Below are 10,440 nucleotides of genomic sequence, written 5' to 3' on the forward strand. Positions count from 1 at the left end.
CGGGGGGGGGGGCAACATTCAACCTCATACCCCTGAACTAGTAAAAGAACAAATCTATTTTATTTCTCCTTCAGTGAATAAAAGTACAAGAGATCATGAAATTTTAGTGATTTTAGTAAGTTACTGTGACAGCTTTTCCCATTTACGAACAAACCAGTTTCATTTTAAAAAATATAAACCAATGTACAAAATTTTTTAAATGCACAGAAAATTGAGGTAGCCAACCCCGCACCCATACTAATACAGAGGGTAATTTGCCATTTACATTTTAAAAAAGAAGTTTCGTTCAGATCAGGTTCTTCATATAATAATGTTTCACAAGGTCGTCGGTCGTTGAAGCCGGAAAATAATAAACAGGGAGTATGGAATAAGGAGCGGGGGTGCGCAAAAAAAAATTTAAAAATTAATAAGCAGGGGGGGCTTTTCGACACCTTAGAGTACCCCCCTTCCACCAGAACGACACAGAGCATGTCACTTTCGTTTCCCCTTGTTAAATACACCTCTCCACCCAGTCCTCCACATCCATGTTAATAACACTGGTCAAGTTAAAAATAAGACATGATGATTCTTTGTTAATGAGAATTTGATGCTTATGGGCGTATTTTTTCGAATGGTAGGGTGTCACAGACAACTTTGGTTTCCTAGAATCTCGAGGCACTTTCCAAATCAGGATTAAAATTAATCAAAATCCACTTCAGTACACCTGTTTTTTCTGCACTCAATCTCACTATCATCCACTTCCCCAAAGTTACTGACGTCTCATTTCTTGGTTCTGAGAATGAGGTAGATCTAGATCTTACACTGTCGGTCATACAAAATGTACACAAATTCTAACTGACAGCGCAGATTTAATTCTGGCCGTTCAGGAAAATCCACGAAAAAAAAATTCTGGCATATTGGAGCTAAAGCAATTTTTTTAAAAGAAAGAAGATTCAGATAACAGTGACAGGGGAAAAGAAGTAGAAGGAGAAGACTACAACTCAACACACTTCCACAGCCTGAATTATGCGAGTAGCAAGATTTCTTCCACATGGACTTTTTGTAACAACAAACAAAACAAATAACGTGCCCTGAAGACATTAGGGGTCATGTTGCTAACAAGACCTAGAAATCAAATACTTTTCTACTGTCAAAGTAAAATTCAAAGACCATACAGGTAATTGAAAAACACACCAGAACGTTACTTAACTTGAAAAAATAGGTGGCTTTACCTCTCAACTTGCAGACAATACAACAATATATTTTATCACTTTAATACTTACAGTACCATCGGCGACTCGGCTCGTAATTTCCGTTCAATACCGCACGCAACTTTAGTCGCCGACTCGACCAGGCACACTAAACAACGAACGGAACTACTCCATGGAAGTAAATATCAAGGGAAATCACTCTATGCGATAGCTGAATCGTTGATGTAGCGCTTTGAATTTTTTTTTTGCGTTTTTTTAGCTGTGAAGGGGGGTTTTTTGTTGACATTTTTAATGATTTTTTGTTCTACCATGGCTTCAGTGTTCCCAGATCGCTAGATCTATGCCTCTGATTCAGGTGAAGAACTTCGTGATTGTAGTGACGACAGTTGGCCTGATCTTGACAATTTGTCTGATGTAGAGAGCCTGACAGTCACAAAGACAGATTCAGAAATGTTCCAGTTCCAGCTGGTCGTGTTTCTTCGTGTGTTAGATCTAGGGGTGAAGCAGGACCCTCAACAGGTAATGTTGGTAGGTCCAGGGCTACAGGTGATAGAAATTCAGTTGGGCGTGTCTACCCTCTCCAAACAGAATGAGAGTTTTATCATAATGTCTTTATGTCGCAAAAAAGGTTTTTCTATAAATACATTTATTTCTGAATATATCTTGAAAATTTCATGTAATTCTGTCAATGACTTTTGTTTCAATGAATTTTTTTGTAATGTACCCTAATTATTTTGTTGGCTTCTAAATCGGTGCGGTACTCAAGGGTTTTTCACTATATGACCCCGCGGTACTGTAAGTGTTAATTAAAGACAGGATCTCACCAGCTTTGGCAGTGTCCGACTCCTCATCCTCGTCGGAACTGTAGATCTTTCTGCCGGGACGTTTCCCCAGAGCCTTAGACGTTTCCTCCAAGTCGGAGTCGTCGTCATCATCATCATCGTCGTCTTCTTCCTCGTCGTCCACAAAGGCCTCCTGCTTCTCCGACTGGGCACTGCCCGTCACCTTGTCCTCCGGGTCATCATCTTCCCCTGCTGCCGCTGGTTCCTGAGACTTTTTCTGCAAGACAGAACAAACGTATCATCATTGTCATGTAGTAATGTAAATATCGAATAGGAAATACACGCGAAATATGCACACATCAGTACTGATTACTGGAGCTGACCCGGAAGTTGTACCTGATTTAGGAGGGACACTTCACTTCCCCGTAAGCTGGCATGCCGTCAATAAGCTTACCATTATGAGTACACCTTCGTCAAGATACCTAACAGGTTAGTGCCAACAGATTCTAGATCTAGACACGTTACAATCATACAGGTACACACTGGCGCTGCATGGTACAAATTATCTCTTTTAAGCACAAGGGGGCTATCCCCAAAAATGCGGTTTTGAGAAAAGCGAAGGTATAGTTGTTTTTTTTAGTTTTAGTAAGTGGCTTTTTGGGGGTTTTTTAGTAAGAGTTTTACGGAGCTCACAACTGCATAAGGTCATATGAGGCCAGAAGATTAAAGGTGTTACAATAGAGTAACGAACATAAAAAAGAAGAAGGGGAGAAAAGGACGATAGATGTTTGATAGGAAAAAAGAAGCAAACCACACCAGAGCACCCGCCAACCACCCACTGTGACATCACTGGGACTCAGTGTCAAACTTCGGTAAGTCGTGTCCCTACCCACTTTGAGGCTATCCATAAGTAAAGACACAAAACAACACATTGACATTTCCCTTAATAATAATAATAATAATAATAATAATAATAATAATAATAATAAATGACATTTATATAGCGCTCAACTCTGATTAAAATACACAGGCTCTGAGCGCTTTACAATACAATACAACGTACAACGGAAACATAAAACGTTGTGGTCTGACTAAAAAAAAATTATTATTCCAAACATTCATCTTATTATTCAACTACCTTGAATGACGGCAGCTTGGACATGCCAGAGCGGATACCCAGCAGGCCGCCGGAGCTGTAGCGGTTGAAGCCTAGCCCTGCCTCCAGACCTCCTTCCTTGGACCATGGATGTCGAGCCTCGAAGAGGCCAGCGAGGGCAGAGGTCATGCCTGGGGCCACACTGGGAGCAGGGGCCACCTCTTTCTTCACCTCCACCTTGTCCACTTTGGATGGCTGCACAAGAACAAAAATGTGTGAGTGTGTGTGTGTGTGCATGTGTCTGTGTGTGTAAATTCAAGTGTGAGCGCGTGTTTGTGCGTATGAATGTGTAGGTACATGTCTGCTTGTGTGTAGGTGGTGTGTGCTTGTGTGTGTGTGTGTGTGTGTGTGTGTGTGTATGTGTGTGTGTGTGTCAGTGTTTGTGCGTGTGTGTGTGTGTCTGTGTAAATTGGAGTGTGTGTGCGCGTACGAGTGTGTAGATACATGTATGCTTGTGTGTAGGAGGTGTGTGCTTGTGAGTGCGTAGAAAATTTCTTGAGCTCAACAGTACTTACAACCAATCACAGAATTCATGAAATTATGGGGGGGACAACACAGCCATACCCACACAATATCATATCCCTCAACCCACCGTTTAAGTATAAGTCGAGATTTTTACGGCGTAAGCAACTGCATAAAGTCATAGAAGAAGCAAACCCCACCAGAGCACCCGCCAACCACCTACACAAACAGACAAGCAGATAGAGAGAAAAGACTTCTGAGGCACATCACCATCAACCCCAAGCAGGGCAGAGATCTAGTCCTGTGGTACAAAATCATTGTGATTCCAACCGACTGCCTACAAAGAGCAGAGGAAATAAAAAGCTTTATAAATTTATTTCCAAGACCATAACCAATAATCCTTGCAAACAGACAACTGGGCAGGACAGGAAGGGAGGCAATCTGGATTATAATAAGCCTCGATGGAACAAGAAGACAAAATAGACTTGAATAGGGAAAAACAAAAATCTTCTGGAGTTGCACCAAGTTAAAAAAATGATAGGAGGAGCTAAAATTCAAGCACCAAGACCATTAGTATTTAACTCTTTACAAAGTGCTTTAACTTTTAAAACTACAACATACATCCTACATCCCTTTAATTACACACATGCTGAGTGTCCTCCTTTCGGACAAGAAACCGTTGCGCATTGTTCCCTTCTACAAATGTACTAGAAAAATTAACGTACATTTCTAAAGTTGTTCCCGCATCCGATCCTGACACTGGGGATTGCCTAGTTAGTGAGACAACTTCCTGGGCCTTCGGCATATTGCGGTAGGGTGGCCAGTTCCTTTCCACGCCGTCTTTACTTCGCCAACTCGAAGTCAGGTACCCATGACTGCTGGGTGGGCAGGAGGGGGTGAAAAAACTTTCCGCTTCGGAGACGAGCGCACTAACCGCTCAGCCACTGCACCTTTCTAGATACCCTAATAATATTAAGGATATTTCTCTGCTCTACAGTGATAATGATAATACTATTTCCTAGAACAATCCTGATACTGCCGCGCTGGGAAAACAAGAGCCCATGGACACTGCTATTGCACGCAGAGGGTATAATATACAGTCAAACCTGTGTAAGACGGCCACCCATTGTCAACGAGAAAGGTGGCCGTTTAAGACAGGTGGTCGTCTTAGGCAGAACTGATCAAGATGAAGAAAACAAACCATTCCTATCTGAAGTCCCAATCGAAAGTAGCCGCATTGTTGTTGTTTTTGTTATTGTTGGTATGTATTTTGTTTGTTATTTTTATTTTGTTGCTGATTTTGCCCAAGGGTGACAATAAAACGAAATGTATCAGACGAGGAAGACCCAGTGCCATGTTAAAACAAACACATGGGTCGCTACCACTCGGAGAGCGAGCGACGCTTCTGTCGCAAGCTAATGTTGACGTCCATTGTTCATTGTTATTTTGTTACAACTGGGTAAACAGTGACCACTCATCTCACTTACGATTTGTGTATGAGTTCTGGGCAGGGCTTATGGGTTTTGAGGGATCACACGCTTACCTCATCAGCAGCTGAAAAGTGGTAGCTATTGGTCAACAGTGGGAGGGGCCTACGCAACATATCGGTTGGAGGGACTACCTAACAACAACGAAGGTGATTGAATTATGACGGCTCGCCCACAACGCCAGGGGCCAAAGCACAATTTATGACAAAACGAAATAGAGACACTAAGGTGGCCGTCTAAGATAAGTGTTATTGCTTAGTGTGATAGGGGTTGTGTGTTAAAATATGGTGGCCGCGGCCGCGTTGAACAGGTGCCCATTTTACACAGTTAAATTATACAGAAAAAACGCAAGGGGGGAAATGGAAGGTGGCCGTTTGTACAGGTGGCCGTCTTATAGAGGTGGCCGTCAGGGCAGGTTTGACTGTATATCCATGGAACGAACACAGGTACCTTTTCGAGACCTACCCTCCTTTCACAGAGATATATATGTGTCATGTTTACTCTAAAAGCCCAGAGGCGTGTGTGTCTGCATCTACCACATTTACACGACACACATTCAGAAACAGATGAAAAGATCTGATGACGTCATTACTTACCTTGTTCTTTTCCTGTTCTTGGTCCCACCACTGCTCAAAGTACTTGAATGCTGACGTTTCCACCATTTTCTTACACAGATCTTTCTGCATGATGGATTTGAGCTCGGCCACAAACTCGCTGAGCACATGGGAAAACATATGAGTCACAAAATCCGTCTCCTGGTCAAACTCAGCCCCGGGGTCCCCGCCGATGCCCGGCGGGCCCCGACTCTGGGGGCCCCAGTCCTCCGTGAAGCCGGGCTGGGTCCCGTTGGGCGGGTTGACCACTAGTCTCTCCTCCCCGCTGCTCACAGAGTCCAGACTCATGCGGTCGTCCTCCACGTCCAGGTCGGCCCCGACCCCGTTGTTGCGCAACGGTAACGAGTCCTCCGAGTACGACGAGCGAGGTTTGAAGTCAATCTCCATTAGCGGAACGGGCGAGCCCTCCGCCTTCCTCTCCGCGCCCCTCCTCCTGTTCTCCCTCTTTGAGTCCATGAGGCTGTTGGGAGAGACGTCCGGAGTGAAAAAGGAATTCTGACCAGAAAACTTACTGCCACCCCCTCCTCCTTTGTTTCGATTTTTCTTTTTACCCTTCCCCCGACCTTTACCTTGAGCGTCACCGTTGAGCTGTGACCGCGAGGGGTCAAAGTTTTGTTGGTGGGAGGGAGGAGGGTGTCCTTCCATGGGGGACTGTGGGACCCACGGCATGGTGGGCTGAGGGGGGAGGCCGTTGGAGCCCGCGGCCCACATGTCCATGTTCATGTGACCTGACGGCGGCTGCATATGGGGGGGGCCCGACTGGCTGTGGAGAGGGGGGGGCTGCCCGTGATGAGGTGGGGGAGGCTGTGCGTGATGGGGCAGGGGCATGTGCGGGTGATGGAGAGGGGGGAGGTGGCCCGGCGGGCCGTGCGGCCCATGAGGGCCGTGTGGGTGGTGGCCCATGTGCACGTTGTTGGCCTCCCACATGACATTGGAGTCCTGGTGAGGCCCTGGAGGGAGCCCGTGGCCCGCGGCCTTCGGGGCCGGCGAGGCGGGAATGTCCGGCTCGCAGCCCGCCTCCCCGCCCGACTTCCCGTCCTCCTTGTCCTCCGCCTCGCCACCGCCCTGAAGGAGACTCTGGATTCGGGACTCAAGGCTCATGAACCGCGGCTCCTCGTCCACCTCCGCTTCGGGGGTGTCCGGCTGTGCAGACTGCTTCTCCATGGGGATTTCCTTGGGCACCTCCACGAGCGGCCTCTCGGGGACCGGCTCTCTGTTCCGAGGGGGCGGGCCTGCAATGATGGGCGGACCGGGGCTGGGACCAGGTATGACAGGAGGCGTCGGGGTCGGAGGGGGCTCGTGGAACTCCATAGCGGGAGGTCGCCCCCCTCTGCCCCTCCAGTCTCGCTCCTCGCGACTGTTCATTCCGTGCATACTGGAGGGGTCTGGTCTGTCAAAAGGCATGGGAGACGGGAGTCCATGCATGCCCCCGGGAGGAGGCTGGTCGGGGGGAGGAGGGAATCTGGACGGCATCTCAAATGGCATATGGCCCGGGCCGGGGCCGCGAGGGGGCGGGGGTCCTGGACCGAAGTTGTCGTTAAACATCGGATGGTGAGGGGTCATTGGGGGCGGGCCGTGATGGATCGGAGTCTGTGGATGCGGGGGCATGTTCTGATGGTGGAACGGGGGCATGTGAGGGGGAGGGCCGTTGAAGTTCATGTCACCGGCCGGTGTGAAGGGTGGCGGGGGGTGGTGGTGCTCCTGGCCCGGGGGCAGGAAGTGCTGTGGGGGGTGGTGGGGGTCAAAGCTGTTGGGCGTGTAGCCGCTCTGGCTGAACGGCGTCCCCGAGTTGTAGCCCATGTCGGAGGAGGAGGAGCCGCTGACGTTGTCGAAGTGTTCCGGGACGTTCTCCTGCTGGTGCGGCGGGTGCGAGTGGTGGTGCTGGTGGCTCTTCTTCTCCCGGTGCCGAGAGTACGACGGCTTCTTCTCCGACTCGGGCTCCACGTAGTCGAACCTCTCGAGCGTGTCCACGCTGCTGGTGCGTGACGGGGGCGGGCCGTGCTGCTTCATGGGCTCCATTTCAATCCGGGGCCGCTCACACAGTCGCTCGTCCATCAGCCGCTGACGTTCCTTGCCTGAGGAAACAACCACGACAACGCACAAGGACTCTTTAGTTTTAGTAAGAGTTTTACGGCACTTGCAAAACAATAAGGTCTTACTAGTGGGCCGAAGATTAGTTTAGTTCTAGTAAAGGTTTTACGGCACTCGCAACACAATAAGGTCATGTGAACGCCAGAAGATTAGAGGTGTTACAAGAGAGTAACAAACATAAAAAAGAAGAAGGGGAGATAGGACGATAGATGTTTGGTAGGAAAGAAGAAGCAAACCACACCAGAGCACCCGCCAACCACCTACCGAAAAGAATGGCGCCAGTCAGTTGACAAGATGATTTTAAAAAAGAGAGGTATGGAATATGGAGTGTTATATACCAAAACCCCATATCCCTGATGAAAATCATAAAGAAAATCTGACTCGCTTTCAGTTTTCATCAAAGATAGGAAAGGTGATCTTTAACTTAGAAAAATCACAACTTCCATCATCACTTGATGTTCACAAGACAGAAATCTGTTGTTAGGCAGAAGACTTGCACGGCCATATTATCAACCGTTTTGTCTCTCCTCGTAGCTAAAAACCAACTCATGGACATGTTCCACAGAAATAGGCAGAGAACGGGTCACTTGCTGTATTGTGACTCCGACAGTTTAAACTGCTGAGGTGCTAACACACACACAATGCAATCAGAAATGCGCACGACAAACTATTTAGTTTAGTTTTAGTAAGAGTTTTACGGCACTTGCAACACAGTAAGGTCATATAAGTGCCGAAGATTAGATGTGTTACAAGAGAGTAACAAACATAAAAAAGGAGGAGAGATAAGGACGACAGATGTTTGATAGGAAAGAAGGGAGAAAACCACACCAGAGCACCCGTCAACCACCCACTCAACAAACCTACCCATAGTGTCCAACACAACGTTCATGATGTTGCCCATCTTGGAAGTACGATGAAGCTTTTCCACACACGCACGGGCAGACTTCGACTGGGCAAACACGGCCTGAACAAACAGAAATGTTTGTTAACGACCAGGAATTCTCAAGATTGTTCGCGCCTTTGTAAGTTAATCACATCAAAGTGCTTTCAGTATGAGACCAACATAATTATTGGTAACGGAGTACAAAAACAAACAACACATAAAATGTATCAGAGACTCAATTTCGTGTGATCAAAGGCATGCATTTGGTGGAAAGTCATGTGACGTCTTAATTAATGTCCAGCTTTGAAAAGTTTAGTATTAGTAAGGTTTTTTGGCCCTCGTAACTGCATAAGGTCATATGAGCCCCAAGGGGTGGATGTCAACAGAGAAATCTAAACAGGGAATCAGGCTTACCCTGCTCACCTCCCACTGCACAAAGTCTACTTGGACTATCAAGGCACCCCCGAAACAGCAGTTCACAAGAGAGTGACAAACATACAAAAGAAATAGAGGAAACATGACGATAGTGAGGATGAGGAAAGAAAAAGCATAAGTTCCCCCTGTGTTGTTCCGGCACAGTATGAGCATGACATTGATAAATCACCCCGTTTACAATTCTACTGTGTGTAAGAACATGTTAGTGTTCTCCCCTTTGGGAATGGCCTAAAGACACTTTAGCCAGTAATACTGCCCGCTTTGAAAAGGACTGAACAAGTTTATGAAAAACCTTAAAAACTGACTAGACATCCTAAGCTCAAGAACACCTCTTTGGGACACCAAAAATGGTTACCTGCACCATAGTCTAGTCTGATAAAGTTTTCTTTTCGTTTTTAGTTTTAGTGTTTTCCGGCACTTGCAACACAATAAGGTCATTTGAGTGAAAGAAGATTAGAGGTGTTACAAGAGAGTAACAAACATAAAAAAGAGGGGGGGACAATAGACGTTTCATTGGACAGAAGAAGCAAACCACACCAGAGCACCCCCCAACCACCTACATAGTTCAGTCTGATAAAGTCTTCAAATATATGCAGAAATTATTGTGACAAAATACCACCCTTCCTATAAATGGCTGTCGCTTAAATGTTTGGGAGCCTTGACTTTCACCTTTCATTTTGACTCCCCAAAAATATTTTAAATATAAAAAATTCATGGCTGGGATTTGTTTAAACCCTATCCGTACCTCATGTTTTTCCAAAGAGAAAATTTACTCGTTAATCAGAGCTTCCAGCAGCTGATGTCATTTTTCGAGGATTTTCGGGTCCAGGGCGGAGCCCTGGCAGGGGGTTGAAGGAGGACAGCGTCCCCTTTATGTTTGAGAACTTTTGGTTTCGGAGCATCCTAAGTATGCCATTTCTGGCTATTCAAGCCTAAATTTAACAGAAAATAAGTGAAAAATAAAACACACTTTGCATAGGTCTACATAAGTTTCTGCTTGTGTTAATCCATATATTTCCAAATCCAAAGCCATGCTTTCTCCCTTGGCCCTTGTACTACAGATACTGTACATCCACAACTAGATCTAGATCTATAAAACTTGACAGTTAATGTTTAACTTTTTTTTCTGCTTGTGTTGGTTTGCACCATAATCATCATAAGGTGTAGAATCCTTATAATAATAGTATAACAGTTTGACTTGATCTAGATTTAGATCTAGATCTAGATCTAATATCTAGCTAGATTCTAGTCAAGATTCTAGATCTAGAGTCTAGATCTAGTCTAGATCTAAATAACTTGACAGCTTATTCAACTTAAATCTACAACAAAACTTACAAATA

At 46.0% G+C, this 10,440-nt stretch overlaps 1 protein-coding gene across 1 annotated transcript in view; it reads right to left on the reverse strand.

Annotated features, from left to right (window-relative positions):
- The window catches only part of LOC101847852 (histone-lysine N-methyltransferase SETD1A), a 25,924-nt gene that overhangs the window by 9,489 nt on the left and 5,995 nt on the right, over positions 1 to 10,440 (reverse strand). Inside the window, exons 5-8 of the mRNA XM_013090104.2 lie at positions 8,647 to 8,746; positions 5,674 to 7,766; positions 3,111 to 3,323; positions 1,936 to 2,249 (exon numbers count right to left, since the gene is read on the reverse strand). Of these exons, the coding sequence (XP_012945558.1) occupies positions 1,936 to 2,249; positions 3,111 to 3,323; positions 5,674 to 7,766; positions 8,647 to 8,746 (2,720 nt within the window). The remainder of the gene's footprint in view (positions 1 to 1,935; positions 2,250 to 3,110; positions 3,324 to 5,673; positions 7,767 to 8,646; positions 8,747 to 10,440) is intronic.

This window comes from Aplysia californica, unplaced genomic scaffold (assembly GCF_000002075.1).
Source record: "Aplysia californica isolate F4 #8 unplaced genomic scaffold, AplCal3.0 scaffold01144, whole genome shotgun sequence".
Lineage (NCBI taxonomy): Eukaryota > Metazoa > Mollusca > Gastropoda > Aplysiida > Aplysiidae > Aplysia > Aplysia californica.